At 57.3% G+C, this 20,458-nt stretch overlaps 1 protein-coding gene across 1 annotated transcript in view; it reads left to right on the top strand.

Annotated features, from left to right (window-relative positions):
* Positions 1–1,605: 1,605 nt before the first annotated feature.
* Positions 1,606–20,458, top strand: part of RAPGEFL1 (Rap guanine nucleotide exchange factor like 1) — a 33,593-nt gene continuing 14,740 nt past the window's right edge. Inside the window, exons 1-7 of the mRNA XM_059726969.1 lie at positions 1,606–2,157; positions 14,121–14,199; positions 15,500–15,650; positions 16,554–16,651; positions 17,126–17,238; positions 17,634–17,801; positions 18,599–18,696. Of these exons, the coding sequence (XP_059582952.1) occupies positions 1,731–2,157; positions 14,121–14,199; positions 15,500–15,650; positions 16,554–16,651; positions 17,126–17,238; positions 17,634–17,801; positions 18,599–18,696 (1,134 nt within the window). The 5' untranslated portion in view covers positions 1,606–1,730. The remainder of the gene's footprint in view (positions 2,158–14,120; positions 14,200–15,499; positions 15,651–16,553; positions 16,652–17,125; positions 17,239–17,633; positions 17,802–18,598; positions 18,697–20,458) is intronic.

The raw sequence follows: 20,458 nt of genomic DNA, 5'->3' as shown, positions 1-20,458 counted from the left end.
GAGGCCACTGTACAGCAGGGGAAACTGAGGCACTGAGAGGGTAGGGCTGGGGGTGAGTGGTATAAGCCAAAGCAGTAGCAGAGTTGGGAGGAAAACCCAGCAGTCCTGAGAGATCAAAATGCCAAGGCTCTGGCACCCCCCTCCAAGACTTATTCACCATTAGTAGTAGCAGTATTAGAACAATTAATAATCATAATTAATAATCATTAATTGTTGTTAATAATCACAAATATTGTGGTAGCTCCCAAATGCCTTAAGTGGATTTGCTAAGGGATCTGTATGCTCCACAGCTCACAGGCACGCGTGCCCAGACACAAACACGCTCTCTCTCTACATATACATGATCTACATTCATCCTATGAGGACGTCTTCATTCCTTCATCAAAATCATCCCATTTTAAGTCTTAATTAGGATAGTTAACATGGTGCTGTCCAGTGGTTTCAGGAAGCTAGGAGTCAGGACTCCTGGGTTCCCTACCCAGCCCGCAACCAGGGGCTGGTTCCTTCTTGTCTCCCTGCCTCAGGTTCCCCTTCTGCTCAAGGGACAGTGAGAGCAACCTCAGTAACTCTGAAACCAAGGGGGCACAATGCAAACTGTGACAGCGTACCCACGTGCCAGGCCCCACAAGTCATGAGATTTGATCCAAGGTGTGCTCCCTCCCACCCCACATACAGGTTTTTTCTGCATGGGAGGGGGGCAGGATCCAGCTGCAGGAAGGATTGTGGCTTGCAAGGGGATGGGGGGAGGTCTGCAGCTGGGCACTGTGGGGCCCTGATCCCAACCAGCAGTCAGGGGCTCAGAGGAGGAGGAGGAACCAGACCCTCCTTGTAGCTTCTGCACCTTTTCATGCTGCATTGTCCACTCACCAGGGCTGGAAATGAAACCCCAATCCCCACCCATCATCCCAGGACTCCAGGAGCCGGGATGGGCACTTGGCTGACATCAGGCATGGTAGGGGAGGTGGGGAGTCTTCACTCTAACATGAAGCCATGAAGGTTCAGAAGGGAAGAAGAAGGTTTGGCAAGGCTTGAGCCCCATCTGTGTGGCATGGGGCTCAAGCCCCTAGGACATGAGCGCCCCTGCTCCTCTGACTTGGATAAGGGCACTGCACCAGTCATGCTGCCTGGCTACAGGCCTCGCCCCCACCCCCTTGCAAGCACCAAGATCCTTCCTGCAGCTGGGTCCTGCATCCACCATGCAGAAAACACCTGTGTGTGGGGGGGGGGGGGCTCCCCTCTGCCCAGCTCCCCCCATGCCCCTCGGCCTCCCCCCCAACAGATACCCATCAGACGCGGCGAGGGGGCAGTAGGGGGCACTTGCAAGTGCGGGGCGTGGCCTGCAACCCCTCACCTTCTCCATCAGGCCCAGCAGGGGGCAGCACCTACAAGTGGGGGGCGTGGCCGGCAGCCCCTCACCTTCCCTTGAGCCCGGGGGAGGGGGTACCTGAACGAAGGGGCGTGGCCAAGCAAGGGAGGGGCGCGGCCTGCAGCCCCTCACCTTCCCCTGAGCCGGGGCGGGGGTACCTGCAGGCGTGGGCGTGGCTAAGGCGCGGGGGCGTGGCCAGGCGCGGAGGCGTGGCTTTCCGCGCCTCACCTTCGTTGGCGGCAGCGGCGGTGGCAGCAGGAGCTTGCGCTCGCGGCCGCACGCGCTGGACGGGGTCCCCGGGCGGGAGGTCCCGCGCCGCGCCATGGCCCCCTGAGGCCGCCCCCGCGGCGGGGCCAGGCCGGGCATGAAGCCGCTGGAGCGGTTCCTGAAGAAGCAGGGCTCGCACCTGGCGGCGCGGGCCGGCCCCGGGGCCGGGGGGCCGCTGCAGCGGCGCCAGAGCGTGTCCCGCATCCTGCTGCCCGCCTTCCTGAAGGAGCCCCCCGAGCAGCCCGCCATGGAGGCGGCCGACGGGCGCTGGCTCGAGCTGCGGCCCCCAGACGCCGCGCTCCGTTCGCCCTCGTCCTTCTCCTCCGAGGAGCTGTCCCCGGGCGGCGGCGGCGGCGTTGGCGGCGGCGGCGGCGGGGAGCCGCACCCGCTGAGCCCGGCCCCCGCCGCCACCTGCTGCTGGCCGCCCGGCCCGCCCGACACCCCCGAGCGCCTGCTGGCCGCGCTGCTGCAGCGCCTGGCGGCCCGTGCCGCCCCCCACGGCCACGGCCACGGCTGCGGCGCAGGTAGGGGCAGGACTGCGGCTGGGGGCATCGGGGAGGCAGGGAGCAGCTGGGAGGACAGGGGTGAGCACAGGGACGGGGTGTGCCTGGGAGGGCATCAAGGGGCATCCGGGGGGGTGCAGCTGGGAGGGCATCGTGGCCACAGGCAGGGGATGCATCCAGGGGGATACTGTGGGGGCAGGGGCAGGGGTGTGCCTGGGAGTCATGAGGGAGGGGGAGACATAATATGTCTTGTCATCAAGGGGGAGCATCAGAGAAGAGGGGGTTGGGGTGCAGCTGTCAGGGCATTGGAGGGGGACAGGGGCAGGGGTGCATCCAGGGGGACGTTGTGGGGGCACGGGGGCAGGAGGTGCATCTGGGAGCCATTAGAGAGATGGGGTACATCTGGGAAAGCATTGGGGACACAGGAGCAGCAGTGCAGCTGGGGGGGCACCTGGGTGCATCTGGGGGGATATCAGGGAAAACAGGGATGGGGTGCATCTGGGAGGGCCGGGGCACGGGTTCATCTAGAAGGACATCCAGGGACAGGGGTGCATCTGGGGGATGTCAGAGGGGGTGGAGGGCATTGCATATAGGAGAGGGTAGGATAACAGCCTGCTGGGGGCAGACTGCCAGGAGTTGGGGGACTGCACCTAGTGGGGGATCAGGGCACTAAGACTGAGTGGGCCTACAGTGACGTGGGTACAGGGGGCCAGGGGCAGGGGGAACCTCCTGCAGCACAGGGGCAGGGTGCCAGGCATGTTGGGGGGGGGGGGCATGATGCTGGGTGTGGTGTGGGGCTGGGGCTCCCATGGCAATGTGAGGACCTGGGCTCTGGTTCCCTGGGGGAAGGCCAAGGTGCATGTGAATTGTAGGGGGTTGGGGTGGTGTGCTGTGGGTGGCCAGCTCTGTAGGGGGAGGCCAAAGGAGATGGACATTGTGGGGTCAGGGAGGGGGGAGCGAGGGTCATGCTGCTAGGGGAAAGGTCAGGACTGGGGGCGGGCAGTGCCTTGGAGCAGGAAGCCTCCCAAAGCCAGGGATGGTGAGGGAGGAGGGGCTTGCAGGAGTGTGGCAGGGAGTGGGCACCAGCGTAACCTGGGCAGAGTGGGGTGGCACAGGATGTTGTGTAGGGGCAAAGAAGGGGGGGCTTGGTTACAGGAGCAGGACCCCAGCCTTGTTTGAGCTTCCTCTCCCCCTTGGGTGCTGAGCAGGCTAGGGGTGCAGGCAGGGCTTCTTGGCTTCTGGGCTGGGGATTGGCTTTTTCCTGGATGGTGCAGGAAAAAGCCAATCCTGGGTGGTACAGGCTGGGGCTTTGGGGAAGTGAAGCATGGGACAGGGCCATGCCTGGGTGCCGCTCCATGGGGAGCTGCACAGAGCCCAGGCTGCCTGACCGGCTGTTCCTCTGTTACCTCTCCCCAGTGCTAAAATTAGCCAAGTGGAAGGTGAGTGCAGGCAGTGCATCCTTCAGCCTTACCTTGGCCTGGGCTGGAGTCTGAGAGGCCCCTCACCTCTGACTCCTTTGCCCGAGAACCTGAGAAACCAGTAGCAAATTCCTCAGGCTGACCTGGGCTTCCCCTTTCCCCCCACCCCTGCACTGCATGTGGTGTGTAGTGTTGGAAGGGGCGGAGGGTGTCTGGATGAGCAATGCCACAGTGCTGAACAGGCACACGGCAGCCTCCCCCGTCGTGGAGAGGGACCATGGGTGGATTTAGCATGTGAATCTGGGCTGGCGCCAGGCACGATGCAGGCAGGAGCTGGGCAAGCTTTCCTCTCCCTGGAGCTGCTGGTGCTCCTCAGTCCCCACGTGCAGCCCCTCCTCTCCTCCTGCCTCTTATCCCCACCCAAAGCCCCTGGCTGCTGGCAGTGGATTCCATGGTGATGTGTGTGCTAGAAAGGGCCCTGGGCTCTCAAGGGCTGAGCCACCCAGATGGAGTTGGGGTCTGCATGCCCACGTGTATACTGGAGCCCCTGTGTCACTGGCCCCTCTCATGGGACTTTATGTCCAGCCCTGTGCTGGTGCCATGGGGTCTTCCACAGCTGTCATCCTGTTGTACTCTCCCAGGGGCAGTGCTTCATATATGGAGGCTGAAGGTTTAGACTTGCAGTGAGGGGAGGAGACCTCAGACCTTGGTGAAGCCAATGGGAAACTCCCATTGAGAGCAGTGGGGCTGGGGTTTCCCCCTTGCTGTGAAAATGGGGCCAAACCCACCTCTGAGTCTGGACTCTGAACTAAGGAGATGCAGAGATGTGCAGGGGAGGAGGAGAAGGAAGCTCTGGGGCTGGTGGTGGGAGAGAGAAGGTCCTTTTGGGTTCAATCCTGCCCTGGCTGTCAGGGGAAGGATTAGGTACCTGCTAGAGCCTCTCCTCACAGCCAGAGATGAGGGAGAGGCTGGTGTAGAGAGACACTGGTGGTTTGGATCCTAGACCAAGTACTAGCACACAGCAGGGATTCCTGACTGAGTTGGCCTAGCTGGACTGCCAGCATTAGAGTGCTCTGCCTGGCCAGGTAGGAAGGCTGCAGGCTGAGCCAGCTGTGCCCAGCAGTGAGGAGATGTGCTGATGCCCCTGGAGCCTTGTCTTCTGGGGCTTGGGCACTGCCAGCCTGGTGATTCTCAGAGCTGGCAGCTTGAGGGGGGCGTTTGTTGAATTCAGCCTCAGAGTTTCAATTGACCCTCCCCAGAGCAAATGCAGACATTGCAGGCTTGTGGGTTGGCAGTGCTTTTGGGCTGATTTTTTCCCCATCCAGTGGCTGTGTGGTTGTTTGATGGGATGCTGTGTTCCACCCCAGAGACAGCTGCATTTCAGGGGGAGGGGGAACTATCCCTTTGCTCTTATTGCAGCAGACCTGTGAGGCTTTAAGATAATTCATGGAGTTTTATAGGCAGGTGGGAAACTGAGGCACAGAGAAGGACACAGTCTTACACAATGCCTTGGTGGCCAAGCTGGGGATGGAACCCAGGAGTCCTGGCTGCCAGGTCCCTGCACTACCCACTGACCATGCTGTCTTACCAGTGTGGGGCAGGCAAGGTATAATCACACCCTTATCTTCTCAACAAGGATGGGAGGGAGGGTGGGGCCACATCTAGTGAAGAGAGGGATTTCCTCTCTTCTACCCTCAAGCCCAAGCCCTCTCCTGCCCTGGCAGCAGACCCTGGCTGTATTGTGCAAGGGCTCGCCTATGCTCCAACCCATGGAGGGGTACAGCTGGGCAGCACTTTGATCCTGGGCTTGGTACCGGCCCTGCATCTGCGTTGGAGCAACGCTGTGCCCAGCTGCAGTGCTCTCCACCCTGGGAGCTGAAGCCTCCCATGCTGCCACCTGGAAGCCCCTGTGAGCTGGGCTTGCCACCCCCTCCCCTTTCTTTTTATTAGAAAGGGGGGGAGAGGGGGGGTGACACAGTGGTGGGGGAGGGGGCAGTTCCTCTGGCTGTGCAGTGAGTGACAGAGCTAATACCAGAGCCCAGGAATCCTGTGTGCCATCCCCACCCCTGCTATAACCACTGCTGCCCTCCTCTAGAGAGCCGGGAACAGAACCTAGGAGTCCTAGCTTGAGCTGTCACCGACAAAATGACTCCCTGCTGGGTGCTGCATGTCTGTTTCATGTCAGGGCTTGGTACCTAATCACCTGCTCCAGCTGTGAGACTGGGACCAGGCCCAGTGCTGTGGGAGCAGGATTGATACCTGGGACACCTCCCCCTCACCTCTCTGCAGCCAGGAGGTGACAGCACCCTGGGACTTACTTGGGCTGATTGAATGCATTGACTATGCTTGGTACCAATCCCTTGGGGTGGCAGGGTCAGGTGTGTTGGCTGATGTCTTGCTGGCTCATTGCTACTGCTCTTTTTCGAGGGGTACAGGAGGGATTAACTCTGCAGCTTGCTGAGATCCCAGTGAGGGTGATGTGCAGGGGGCGCTTGGTTGATAGCAGGATGCTGGCGCATGACGTAGTGGCAATGTCACACGGTTCCTTAGCCTGTCTCCCATCTGACGCTCAAGGGAGAGATGGTGGCTTTGGAGCTGACCCCCTTCCCCCAGCCTGGCTGTGTTTGAGAGCCGCTTTCTGCCCTTCACCAGGGCCAGCTCATCTCAGCCACCTCCCACTATGTTCTGCACTGTCTCCAGCACTGGGGCACATTGGAGTGGGCATCAGCTCATGGCCCTGCATTAGGTCTTGAGCTTTGCAGCTGTTTCTGAGCATGGACCTGCCCTGCTCCTGTCCTTCCCATGGCAAGAATCCAGGGCCAAGGCTCCCTGCGAGAGAGGGGCTGGTACTGTGGGGAGGGGGGATTCAGGGCAGCCATGATCTGTTCCTGGCTCTGGCCTGGACTTCCTGTGTCCTTGGGTAGGTCACATCTCCTCTCCCTGCTCCAGTGTCCCCTCTCCCTGGCAATTTCAATGGGAACGTGTGCTTAAGGCAGCACGCATGTATGTACAAGGCTCCCAGCCTGATGGGCCCCAGACTGAGTGGGTTGCCCGGTTGGGAAGCATTGCAGAGACAGGGCTGCATTCTGGAGCCTGGGTGTGGGAATGCTGCTGCTTGGGTCTGCGTGCCCCTGCCTGGCAGGGTGCATTAGTATGTGTTTCTGGGCACCGGTGCCTGCGACCCCTTTGGGTCGATATAGGGGAGCTGTGGGAGCGTGGGTAACTGCTCCAGCAAGGCCCATTAAGCAGGTTATTACACTCTCTCAGCCTGGCAATTACATGACAATGCCCCCAAAAAAGCAGCGTTTCCAGGCGCCGTCTGGGCCTGGCTATCTTCCAGGAGTGCTTGGGGACCGATCAGCTGCTGCAGCGCTGAGATGCACACAGCCAAAAGGAGGAGGCAGAATTGCCCCTCCTTGGCTGTGTTGGCGTATGCTAGCTCCACCAGGGACCTCCGGAGCCAACTGGGGCAGGAGTGGGAAGGGCTCCAGGTGCTGCAGAGCCGGCCTGCTTCCACCATGACCTGGGCTTTGGGCACAGGCTGGAGATTAGTAGGGGCCTGATCCAGCTGCCCCCTGAGCAGCCCACCCAGAGGCCATGCTTTAACCCCTTTCTGGCCCCAGTGGGCACATCCCTTGGTGAGGGATCCTGGCTGCATGGTGTGGTGGGTAGCAGGGAAGCAGCTAAGAGCTCTCTGCACTGCATGATCCTTAGTGAGAGCCAGGCAGGCCTTGTATCGGCAAATGCCATAGGCTGAAACAGGCATTGAAAGGGGGACCCTTCCCATGGACCAGGTGGAACTGGCTGCTCTCAAAGACAGGACAGGCTTCTTGGTTGAGGGACAGCTGGTCAGACCCAGTGCAACAGGGACCCCCCCAGGAGGTGCTAGATGGGGGTGGGCAATTACTTCGGATGGAGGGCCACTTACTGAGTTTTGGCAAGCCATCGAGGGCCGCATGACAGGCAGCCAGGGGCAGATAAATATTAATTTTTGAAATTTTTTAGGGGCCCTGTGGGCCAGATAGCAAAATGTGGCCTGCCAGGCCACATTTTGCTTACCCCTGTATTAGACCATGGCTCTAACAGTAGTAACAGTGCAGCCCAGGGTGGGGGAGGGGAGGGGAAGGGAGGGACTAGAGTGGAGTTTGGCACTCCTGAGCTCTATTCTTGGCTGTGTAACTTAGTGCATGAGCGACACCCATTTCCCTTCCACCTTGTGCCTCAGTTTCCTCTTCCCTTGCTCCAGCCATGAGTTCTTTGGGGTAGGCTGTTGCTCACATCCGCAGTGCCTCTACAGCAGGACTGTGGGGCTCTGCCATGTGTTACTGTAACATGCCTAGTAGTCACATTCTCATCCAGGAAGGGGTGGGGGGGCAGTGGGGTACAGGAACCTCAGTGGTTCCCTGTTTTAGCAAATGTGGGACTTGCTTGTGATGGCCTGCAGGCCAGACCACAGTTTTTCCTGGGTATGACCCATTGCTGTGGGTCTTGCCCTGGCTCATTCCAGATGGCTTGGGTAGGAGCAGAAGCCTGTGCTGGGCCCTCCCCCACTGCACTGGTACCCATGAAGGGAGTTGTTGGCTAGCAGAGAGCATGGTTGCCAGGGCAGTCTGTGCAGATGGGCCTGGCTCAGTGAACTGGCACAGACTTGTTCTAGGATTAATAAGCCCAAGCTCTGGTGGAGGCTATGGCTGCTATGAATCCTCCTGCCATAGGAGCCTGGCGGGGAGGGCGGGCATTGTGCTGCTTGGGTGGCCTGGCTTAGCTGCTGCAAAGGAGGTGTTGGCCTGTCTCCCTTGTGCTGCTTGGGGATCTGACCCCCTCTCTGCCAGGAGCTACAGGCTCTGGCTTTGGCCCAGAGACCCCTGGATGGAGAGGTGAGGGGGGCTGTGCTGTGCTGTGCTCTAGGCTTGTGGCCCTGGCATGAGATTGGGGCAGTGGGTGGGGGACTTGTTCTTCTGGGACACTGGGGAAAGCTTTCTAGGGCACTGGTGTGCCCAGCTGGTAGGTTGAAGATGGAGCTCGTTGCTGGCATGTTGGAGCTTCTTGCTGGCTCTGGGGAGCTGGGGCCATCAGACCTGAAGACTCCTAAAGGCTTATGCTCAAAGCAGCAGGTGACCTCCCTGATCTACCAGCAACATTGAGGACTCTGCTGGTTCTGACTCCTTCCGGACAGCTCAGGGAAGCGTGAGAGGTGCCCCAGCGCTTGGTCTATCACCCTGCTCTCCCAAGAGCTCCTACCAGGATAGAAACACTGTGAAAACTCATGCTAGGATGTGGGGGCCAGGGCTGTGGGAGGAGCTGCAAGAAATGCTTTTGAATAAGCTGCATCAGGGCTCAGCATAGCTCTGGCAGGACAGGCAGGCAGCCGCAGCACCCAGCCTGCCTTGCATGGGGCATGCATGAGCATACCTGTTGGCGTGACCCCAGGCAAGGGCTCTGCCCTGCTGCCTTTCTGGGCTAGGGTGTGACACATGGGCAGGCTGTGTTGCATGTCTGAGGGAGGTGTGGGGGAAACCTGCCCCGCTCACGTTGCACCCACTGTGTAAACAAACAGGCTGCAGACTCGAGGGCTGGGCAGCTGGCACCCTTCCCCAGGTCCACCCCCTGGTCATATGTGCCAAGGGAACATATACCTGGCAGCTAAAAACGCACATAGGGAGGTAGAAGGGGCTGGTTCTCAGGACTCCTGGGTTCCATACCCAGCTCCGGGAAGGGAGTGCGGTCCAGGGAGACGGTGGTAGCAACAGAGTGGATCTCAGGACACCTGGGTTCCGGTGATGTCAAGGCACCCAGGACTTGTTCTTGGCTCTTGGACTTTATGGTACCATCTTCTCTGTGCCTGTCCCAGGCCCCAAGCTGGGTTCCTTGAGTTAGTTTATTCTTCCACTCACTCAGCAGCCTGCCAGCAGGTGGGTCCCTGGGCTCTGTGCCCCTGCTGGGTTGCTCAGGGCCTCTGCCTGTTTCTTTGCCTGCCTGGCAGTGTCAGGCCTGGCTATGCCTTTTGTCTCTCCTGGCCAAGTCCCTATGCCCATGAATGAGAGCTAGCCTCAGTGACAGGCCATGTGCCAGCTTGGCTGGGCAGCTGTGCAGCCTGGCAGTGAGTTTCCCCCTGATCTGTGCCATGACTGCTGGGTGCCTGCTGTCTCCCATCTCTATGACAGAAAGGGCAAATTTTTCCAGCTCCTCTTTGCTTAGTTAGTAAGCGTCATACCAAGCTTTGCACAGCTGTCGCCCAGGCACTACAGCCCTGCCTGCATACCTCTCTCCATGCTGGCTGCTGCAGGAGGCAGTCATCAATGATGCCAACTGAGGTTTCATAGATTTCATAGATTTCATAGACATTAGGGCTGGAAGGGACCTCGGAAGATCATTGAGTCCAGCCCCCCGCCCAAAGGGCAGGACGTCAGCTGGGGTCATAGGATCCCAGCAAGATAAGCATCCAGTTTCATCTTGAAGGTGTTCAATGAAGGCGCTTGAACAACCTCCGGTGGCAGGCTGTTCCAGACCTTGGGGGCTTGGACAGTAAAGAAATTCTTCCTTATGTCCAGCCTGAAACGATCTTGTAGTAGTTTGTGACCATTCGTCTTCGTCATCCCTTGGGGCGCTCTGGTGAACAAACGTTCCCCTAGATACTGGTGGTCACCCCTGATAAACTTGTAGGTGGCCATCAGATCACCCCTGAGCCTGCGCTTTTCCAGGCTAAAGAGCCCCAGGGCTCTCAGCCTGTCATTGTAGGGTCTGCTTCCCTGACCTCTGATCATGTGCGTGGCTCTTCTCTGGACTCTCTCAAGCTTCTCCACATCCTTTTTGAATTGTGGAGCCCAAAACTGGACGCAGTACTCCAGCTGCGGCCTCACTAAGGCCGAGTACAGGGGGAGAATGACGTCCCGGGATTTGCTTGAGAAGCATCTATGGATGCAAGCCAGCGTTTTGGTCGCTTTACTAGCCGCAGCATTGCACTGCAGGCTCATGTTCATCTTGTGGTCAATGATGACCCCCAAGTCTCTCTCTTCCATAGTGCTAACCAACATAGCACTGCCGAGCCTATAAGGATGCTGTGGGTTTTTTTTCCCAAGGTGGAGAACCTTGCATTTATCGGCGTTGAACACCATCAGATTCTCATCCGCCCACTTGCTGAGCCTGTCCAGGTCAGCTTGGATCATCCGCCTGTCTTCTGGTGTGGATGCTTTGCCCCAAAGTTTGGTGTCATCGGCAAACTTGGCCAGTCCGCTTCTGACTCCAGTGTCCACATCATTAATGAAGATGTTGAACAGTATGGGTCCAAGGACAGAGCCCTGGGGGACCCCACTGGTCACAGGACACCACAATGAGTGACTTCCATCAATTACTACCCTCTGGGTCTGACCCCGGAGCCAATTTTCTAGCCAGTGGATCGTGGGGGACCCAAGGCGACAATTGGCCAGTTTCTCCAAGAGACGATCATGGGACACCAGATCGAAGGCTTTTTTGAAGTCAAGATATATGACATCAATCTCATCTCCCTTGTCCAGGTGATAGGTCACCTGGTCGTAGAAGGAAATGAGATTGGTCAAGCAAGACCTACCCGCAACAAACCCGTGCTGGCTATCCCTTAAGATGTTGGCGTCGGCCAGTCCATTAAGGATGGCCTCCTTAATAAACTTTTCTAAGATCTTCCCCGGGATAGAAGTCAGGCTGATGGGCCTATAGTTAGCCAGATCCACTTTCCTCCCTTTCTTGAAGATAGGCACCACATTGGCCTTCTTCCAGTCTTTGGGCACTACACCAGAGCGCCAAGAGTTTTCAAAGATCCGCGCTAGAGGCTGGGTTACGATGTTCGCCAGCTCCTTGAGTACCCTGGGGTGAAGATTGTCAGGGCCGGCTGACTTGAAGGTATCCAGCTTCTCAAGATGTTCCTTCACAAAGTCAGCATTAATGGAGGGCAGGGGATCACCCTCACCCGGACTTCCCGGGCCTGTAGCGGGCACGGGCGTCCCATGGGGCTGATGAAAGACCGACGCAAAGTACCTATTTAATAGTTTGGCTTTTTCCTGGGCGTCAGTTGTCAGTTGCCCCATCTGGTTCAGCAGGGGTCCAACATTGCCCCTGCTTTTCCTCCGGCTCCCCACATATCTGAAAAAGGACTTTTTATTGTCCTTGATGCTCAAAGCTAGCTGGAGTTCAGTTGCAGCCTTGGCTTTCCTGGTCTGCTCCCTACAGGACCGGACCAGTGCAGAATAATCCTCCTTGGAGGTGACTCCCATCCTCCATCCTGCCACCAGAGGTGGCACAGTCTGGTGGGTTGAGGCCCTGAGACTCCATTTGATTGGCTGTAGCAGCACAGCTCAGGGATCAGAACTAGGAGCTAGGACTCCTGGGTTCTTTTCCCAGCACCCCCCACTGATCTTTTGAGCGAGGATGGGGAGATCCTTCCCCCCTGCCTCAGTTTCCCCTCCCAGCCTCTGCCTTAGTAGCTCAGCAGGGCAGGGACTGACCCTGTGTGACTCAGCAGGAGAGGATCCTGGTTTTGGCTAAGCCCTGCTTATTACAGACAATGATAATAGTGCCAGGTTGCTAGTTGTGCTGCTCCAACAGGGTTTTCCTGCCTCAGTTAGCCCCATGTCCCTCCCTGCTGCCTCAAGCAGGGGCAATGTTTGCCTTCACATCCTGTCCCGTGCGCTGGGAGACAACAATCATGCTCCACCCTAGAAGTGACCACATTTTGGCTCCTGTGTGGGAGAGGATCAGTGGCCCCTGCGTAGGGTTGTTGTTGGGGTTTTTGTTTTTTATTTTTGTTTTTTCTTTCCAGCCTTGTACCACACCATGCACCTTGCTGTTAAATCTGGATGCTGTGCTCCACCCCAGGGGTGGAGGCATTTCAGCTTGGGAGTGGGGATCAGACGTGATCTCTCCCTGTTTGTGGCTATTTATTATTTGGGGTTTCTAGCTCGGAGTGAAACCTCATCACATGGGTAAATGTATCCATGTCTCTCACTAATTACAGGGGTGTAGAATTGGCTCTCCCAGTCCCCCACCTTCCACTCACCCCTCTTTGAAGTCATTACCCTGCTCAGACTCTGTGCCTGTCTGGCAGGCATCCACACTCCTGTCCTGCTGGCTTTTGATGTCTGGTGCTGCTGCTGCCGGGAGCACGAGCAGGGATTATAGTTGCAGACACTGAGGCAAAGCCAATGGGATTTGCCTTTGAGAGAAAGGACTTGGCTAATCTTGACAGGAACCTGAGGATTCTCCCCCCCAACACACACACACACACACACACACACACACACACACACACACACACACACACACACACACACACACACTCCCCACTGAGGCAACCCCCCCTCCATGCTGCCTGGGTGGAGTGCCTGCCAGAGTCCACAGAATGTATTGTAAGCATGAGGGCTTAAGCAGAGGTTGTGTTCCACCCCAGAGGTGGCTGCATTTCCATGCAAGGAAGGGATGGACAAGTGCTGGAGTAGGGTAAGCAGTGTCCACCAAGAGCTTTAGGTGTTTCTATATAGGAATAGGGGTCAGTGAAGTTTGCTGGAAGCTGGGGTGCTGCAGGAGTGGCCCCTAATCTGCAGGGATCCCTGGGTGATGCTTGGATCCAGATGTGGCTGAGGCATGGCTGGGGCTGGGGGCAGGGGAGGAGGGCGCATCTGGCATCAACTACCCCCACCTCCATAGAGAAGTGCCCGGATCAGCCCCATGGCAGAGCAGGAGGGAGCGAGAGGGAAGGCAGGGATTCAGGGTCAGGGTCAGGCCCCGCTGTGTCAGGGAGCAGAGTCCGCTCTGTGTGCCCTGTAAACACCAGGCAGGGGACTTGAGTCCCAGCATTCCTCAGGCTGGGACGTGCCTGGGATGTGTCACTGATGCTTCCTGCTGTCTGCAGCTGCTGTCTGAAGGCTGGGTACCTGCCAGAGTGACCCCTCTGGGATGGGTTGGAGGCCTGTAGGCAGGGAGTGGAGGCATGGGTGTATTGGGGATGTACCCACTGCCCTCCAGGTCCTCCTGCTGCAGATTGGAGCTGCTGCCACCAAGCCAGGACTCCTGGATTCCTTCTGTGGTTGCAAGACCTTCCTTGCTGTACCCTGCCTCACCTTCCCTGTGGTGGGGAATTGCGCCAGGGAGTGCTTGGAGATGGGCTTTAGCAAAGTTGGGGGTGGAGGGGATGCTTCTCCCAGCCCCATCAGTGCTGGTGAGCAGGGCTAAGCCCCAGGGCCAGGGTGCACCCAGATGAACAGCTCTGCCCCATGGTACTGCCTGAGGTCTGCAAGTCAATAACCTAGGCACAGGAATGTGGCAAACAGAGCCTCTGCACACAACTTGTGTGCACACGCATGTGCGCACATGTCTCCAATCCATAGCAGTTGGCGGGGACGGGGGTGGCGCCGTTCATTCTCCGTGACTCATGCAATAATTGCTGTGTTTGGGTGCTCAGCGGCATGTGCCCTTGCGCGAGTCACTCTGTGCACCAAACAGGTCGGGGCAGCCAGGCCGCTCCAGGCAGTGAGTGCCTGCCCCCCTCACCACCCTGTGTGCCACCAGCCTGACCCGACCCCCCTGTCTCTCTCCTAGAGGTGCTGCTGGATGACATCATCCTCACTCACTCGCTCTTCCAGCCCACCGACCGATTCCTGCAGCAGCTGCACCACCAATATCCTTTGGGGATGATGCCAGGGGCCTGGCAAGAGTCAGGTGACAGGGTGGGGGGCAAAGGTGTTTCTGATTGGCCTTGTAATCAGTCCACTAGAAATAGAACTTCCCACCCCATCTTGGGTCTCTGCTTTACCCCAAAGACGCCATGTTGCCTTGCACACTAGAGACCTGGATCCTGTCCCTTGTGCACCTTTGCATGGCCATGTGTTTGCACCAGGAGGTGTTGTCCCCCCCCACCCCTAAAAAGTTTGTAATGTTCAGTTCAAACACCTCCCCCATCCCTTCCCTGTCCTTTCCCTGGCGCTGTAGATAACCCTGACACCTGGAATACTGTAATGCCCGTCTTATTTGCCTCATGGATGTGCAGATAGATGCTGGTTTGTTATTGTAGGGTCTCCAGCTGGGCACTATGCTCTGTATGCTGGTAGATCCAGAATGAGCCTGTGGGCTTTAGCTGAGAGCAAGCTAGGAGCATTGCTCTGTTAGGGTGGGGCTGCTCTGTGCACACTAGGTTGTTACCAGGGGGTTCTGTGCAAGCCCTGGGCTGTCAGCAGTGGCTTGCTCCTAGCCGGAGGAAAAATTGAATACAATGCAGTAGGAAGGCAGGGCCCCCTCCGGGCTTTGAGCGGGCTGGTCCAGCTGGGTGCAGGCTGCACAGTACATCCCAGCATGATCAGGACTGAGCCCTACTAGGGAGCACAGGCATGCCACAAAGGAACACGCCCCATGCCAGGGCCTGGCACAGGGCAGGGGCGCAACTCTGATAACCCAGGGTGGACTTTGCTACCTGCAGCCAACAACAATCAAATGATTCCTGACTTGAGAAATGCCCCCTGCTCCTTGAGCAGATACTAGTGCCTCGTGCCCCACAGTGCCTCTCGCTTATAACCTCACACCCTCTCCTGGCACAAACTACCCCCGGCAGAGGAGGGAGTAGAATGGAGGAGGGTCTCAGTTGAAGGTAATGCTGTTCCCTCCCAGAGGCCATTGGTGCTTCAGTGTGGAGCAGCCTCATCGGCAGGCTCCCTTAGCACTGCAGGGAGTGCATCCTATCCCATGGAAATCCCCAGTTAGGTAGGCCAAGGAAGCAGCAGGGAATGGGAATCAGGACAATTTGTCCCATGGCAAAGCTGGGCATTGAGCCCCGGGGTCATCCCATCATCATGGATCTACCCTCTCTGTACCAGCTGGGAAGACCTGGATGCCCATTTCCCATTTGCCTGTGGGATGTTGTCAGATCCCCATGACCTCCTGCAACCCTTGTTCCTCCATCTGCTTTCCCTTAACCTGGTGCTCACCTTCCTGATGGCGTCAGGGAGCCCTGCACCCTGCTGGGAAGAGGGTGAGGTGCTTCCGAGGAAACAGGCTGTCCTGACCGTCCTCCTGCACTTCCTGGAGACGTTCAAGGGCATCCTGCAGGAGGATGAGAGCGCTGGCAAGGTCATCAAGGTGTGTAGGGGACAGGGGAGGGTGCTTGCATTGCTCCCCCAGACTCACCTTTGGGAGGGACATGGGGCTTGCAGCCCTGATCAGCCTGGGCCTGTGTCTGTTTTGCACTGGAGTTAAGCTGGGGGTGGGGGTGGGGAGGGGAGAGCATCTGCTTCATCCCTGCTTTTTGCTCAGTGCAGAGGTGCATGTGTGCGTGTGCATGTGCTCACATAGGTGTGTACATGTGGGTGTTTATGCATATGTGGATAGGCATATGTGCGTGGCTCTGTAACTGCAGACATGGGGGTGTATACATGGGGTGTTTGTGTGCGTGTCTGCATGGGGGTATGTACACAGGTGCGTCCATGCCTGAGGTTATGTATATTTGTGTGTCTGTCTGTGCATGGGAGTGAGCACATGTGTGTGGACATGGGGGTGGGAGTGTAGAGGCTCAGCCAGGCTAGTTAGCTTCACTTGAGACACTGCTCCGTTGCCTCTTGCAGGCTCCCACTGACTTCCCCACAGCTGACGGTGTGGCCTGATTCTTCCAAATGGATTTCCTTTTCCAGCCCCTCACTGCTGTGCCCGGGGCCCTGGCCTGTGGGGACTCCCCTCCCCCTCTCCCCCAGACCACCATCTCTGGGAAATTTTCCCCTGTTGTGACATGAGCATTGGGCACTTCTGACAATCCCCTTTATCCCCTAGCATGAATATGGGGCTTCTGATGTGCTTGGACAACATCCCCCATAATCACAGCACTGAGCAGGGGTGGCCCATTACCCCAGTGCAGGGCTGGACGGTGATGTCATTCCCCCACCCTGACTTGGGATAGTCACAGGCCAGGGTAGAGGTGGGGCTTGAAGCAATGGGGGGCTGGCTGGCCAGGCAGCCCTGAGCCACCATGCATTTGTCCTCCCCCCTCAGGATCTTTACCTACTGATCATGAAAGATGCCTCCCTCTACCATGAGCTGGAAGATGAGATCCTGAAATTGCACCAGCTGGTGGAGACGGTGGAGCTCAAGTGAGTGATGTGTGGCCTCTCTGGGGTTAATGGAACCTGAGCCAGCATTATTCAAGGACCATACACAGCTAGGGATCTGGCTGGTTGTGCTGGGTGCCATTTATCTCACCTGCAGGAGGCTACATCTGGCCCTGGGTCATGCAGGAGGGGATCTGCTGGTTGCCAGGACAGGGTCACCCTCCTGCCTCGGTTGCTGAAGAACCATCCCTGCCAAAGGCCCCCCCTGAATGGGCTCTGACAGACCGAGGATTTACTGTTGGGCTGTCCTAGATTGCAACTAAAATGACACAGGCTAGGGGGCTTCATGAGACCCCCCTCTGCCACGAGGGCTTCATCTCTCACCTCTGCAGGCACCCCCTACAAGGATATCGCCCACACCCAAGCCAAAGGTGCCCTCCAGGCCCATCCCCAGCAGAGCCCTGTGCTCCTCCCAGCTCTGCCTGTTTCCTTAATCCCATGTCCCCTTGGTTGCAGGGTGACGGAGGAGACACAGCCCCCAAACAAGCAGGTGAAACCGCTATTCAGGCACTTTCGTCGCATCGACTCCTGCCTCCAGACCCGGGTGGCCTTTCGGGGCTCTGATGAGAGTGAGTGTGGGATGGGGAAGGGATGGGGGCAGCATTTTACCAACAGGTGATATGGAGTAGCACAGTGTGGAACCTGAGTTTGGGTCCCCCTGCCCCCTAAGATGCAGAGGGAAACAAGGCAGGACTTCTGGGCTTTGTCCTGTTCTTGGCAACAGGCACAAGCATATAACTCCTGTTCCCTGATGGAGGGTGGCTGGTGTCCATGGAGGGACGTCTCTGCCACCCGTGCACGTTGCCATTGTGCTGATTTCCATGCACAGCTGGGCGCAGGCCCAGGGTGCTGGGCGAGCTGCCAGCTGAGCAGACGGGAGCGTGACACACAGGCCTGCCTTCATTCTGGGGTGCAGGGATTCTACTGTCCCCAGCCCTCCTCAGGCCCCCTTTTCTCCTTGCAGTCTTCTGCCGGGTGTACATGCCTGACCACTCCTACGTCACCATCCGGAGCCGCCTGTCTGCCTCGGTTCAGGACATCCTGTCCTCAGTGACGGAGAAGCTTCAGTATTCAGAGGAGCAGGGCACCCGAGAGGAAGCCCTGATCCTGGTAGCTGTGGCATCCTCTGGAGGTGAGTGAGGTGTTGGAAGCAGGGAGTACGGGGACCACATGTGCATTGGCCTTGGGTATCCCCAGGGGCTGGTTTACACCTGAGGTGTCCAGGGCAGCTCACAGATCCTGCTGGGGTTGGGGAGGGTGACATTCAGGCATTTCAAGGAGGTGCTAGCACAGCAACTCTGCCTGAATGCCCAAACCAGCCTCACTGTTGTAGCTGTAGACTTGTGGTCTGGAGTCCCTGGCCTGAGGGAATTTGCAAGAGCCTGGGTGCTCTGCATTGTTCTCTGGGCTCCAGACAGCTACTACCTCTTGCCAACCAACTTGCATGCCCCAGGGTAGGCACTGGATGGGAACATGTGCAGGGGCTGTCCAGAGCTGGTGCTGGGGAACCAGCTTCTGTTGAAGCATTGGGGGCAGGTGGGGTAGTCCCTGTGGGCAGCCCCCTGAAGACTCCTAGGCATCATGGCTCTTGCCTGTCCCCTTCAGTGCAAACCCAGCCAGAGGAACATCCTGCCCAGGGTCTGCCTAGATACTCTGCAAACCTGAAACTAGGCCAAGGCTGTCTGGTGCCCTTCTGGGGCTGGCAGGGTGCAGGGAGCTGGGTGTATCCCAGGGGGGAGGGAAGAGTCACATAAACCTGCTGTCCTGCTTGTGGGCAGCTAGGCCATGGAGTACCTGGGCCCCTGGTTATAGAGCTTCCCCTCCCCATACAGCTGGTGGAGGTGGGGGGCAACAAGCTGGGGGGCTGAACTGGAGCCAGTGCCTTGCTGCTAGAGTGAATGTAACCCCTCTTTTGCCGTCTTACCCCAGAGAAAGCCGTGCTGCAGCCTAGTGAGGAGTGTGTCTTCACCACCCTCGGCATCAACAGTCACCTCTTTGCCTGCACTAAAGAAACCTTCGAGTCTCTGGTGAGAACCAGGCTTCACACGCTTGCTCAGGGTGCTCCTTGGGGGGCCAGCCTGATCAACATCATAGAATCATAGAAAATGAGGGTTGGAAGGGACCTTAGGAGGTCATCTAGTCCAAAGCAGGACCAGTCCCAACTAGATCATTCTAGCCAGGGATTTGTTGAGCTGGGCCTTAAAAACTGCCAAGGATGGAGATTCCACCACCCCTCTAGGTAACCTATTCCAGTGCTTCACCACACTCCTAGAGAGTTTTGCCTAGTATCCAACCTAAACCTCCCTTGCTGCAACTTGAGACCACTGCTCCTTGTTCTGTCACCACTGAGAATAGTCTATCTCCATCCTCTTTGGAACCACCCTTTGGGTAGTTAAAAGCTGTTATCAAATCCCCCAGCAGTCTTCTTTTCTGCAGACTAAATAACCCCAGTTCCCTCAGCCTCTTCTCAAAAGTCATGTGTCTCAGCCCCTGAACCATTTTTGTTGCCCACTGTTAGACTCACTCCAACTTGTCCACATCTTTTCTATAGTGGGAGGCCCAAAACTGGACATGGTACTCCTGCACTGATGAGACCATATCTGAATAGAGGGGAATAATTACTTTCCTTGATCTTCTGGGAGCACTCCTACTAATGCAGCCCAGTATGCTGTTAGCCTTCTTGGCAACAAGGGCACACTGCTGACTCATATCCAGTTTATTGTCCACTGTAAGCCCCAGGTCCTTTTCTGCAGAGCTGTTGCTTAGCCAGTTGGTCCCAAGTCTGTACCGGTGCATAGGATTGTTCTGTCCTAAGTGCAGGACTTTGCACTTGTCCTTGTTGAACCTCATGAGATTTCTTTTGGCCCAATCCTTCAATTTGTCGAGGTCTCTCTGAATCCTAGCCCTCCCTTCCAGCATATCTACTACTCCCCCCAGCCACTGGAGTTGCAGCCACTTCTCCTATCTGAGAGCCATTTCCCCTGTCTGGGACCTGACCACATGAGACAGCCTCAACTGGGCACCACCCTGAAGACTCTCAGTTCCCATGGGGCTGGGGGCACCGGCTGCCCAAATCCTCCTCGTTTCCCTTCCCCGTGCTCCTCTTCCAGCAGACACTTGTCTGGGACAGGCCAGGGTTGTCCTCCCTGATGGGCAGGCAGAAGAGCAGCATTGCCTGCTTACCCCCATCTATCCTGTCTTCCTCCCACCCACACAGGGTTTCCTGCCAGCTCTGGGGGCTGGGTGTTAAAATCACAGAATTGTAGGGCTAGAAGGGACCTTCAGAGGACATCTAATTCAACCCCTGCTCAAGGCAGGATCATCCTCATCTAAATCATCCCAAGCAAGTCCTTGTCTACCTGAGTCCTAAAACTACACAAACTGTCACACAATGACAAGTCATATTGCCCAAAGACACCAAAAGCACCCTAACCTGCCACAGGTAAAGCAGGGGGATGAATCTAGTCAGTGTCCTGCAGCTGCATGAGTTGTTAAAATATACTTGAGAGTCCAGGGAAGAAGACATGCCCTCACTACGGAGGAAGGCAAAACCCTCACCGTCCATAGCCACCTGGCCATGGGGTGAAATTCTTTCCTGATCACAAATACGGTAATTGGTCTGACCCCAGCAAGACCTTCTAGTCGGGAACTTCTGGATTTCAGTCCCAGTAGAAGTATTGGTACACCCCAATCTAAGTCCTCAGCCTTGGCTGCAACCTTCTGGGGAAGGCAGAAAACCCCCCAGATACCAATATCACACAGAAAGGGAAAAAATTCCTTCCTGGCCCC

The sequence above is a fragment of the Alligator mississippiensis genome, chromosome 4 (genome assembly GCF_030867095.1).
Source record: "Alligator mississippiensis isolate rAllMis1 chromosome 4, rAllMis1, whole genome shotgun sequence".
Lineage (NCBI taxonomy): Eukaryota > Metazoa > Chordata > Crocodylia > Alligatoridae > Alligator > Alligator mississippiensis.
The sequence above is the reverse complement of the archived record's forward strand: the minus strand, read 5'-3'. Positions and strand labels throughout refer to the sequence as shown.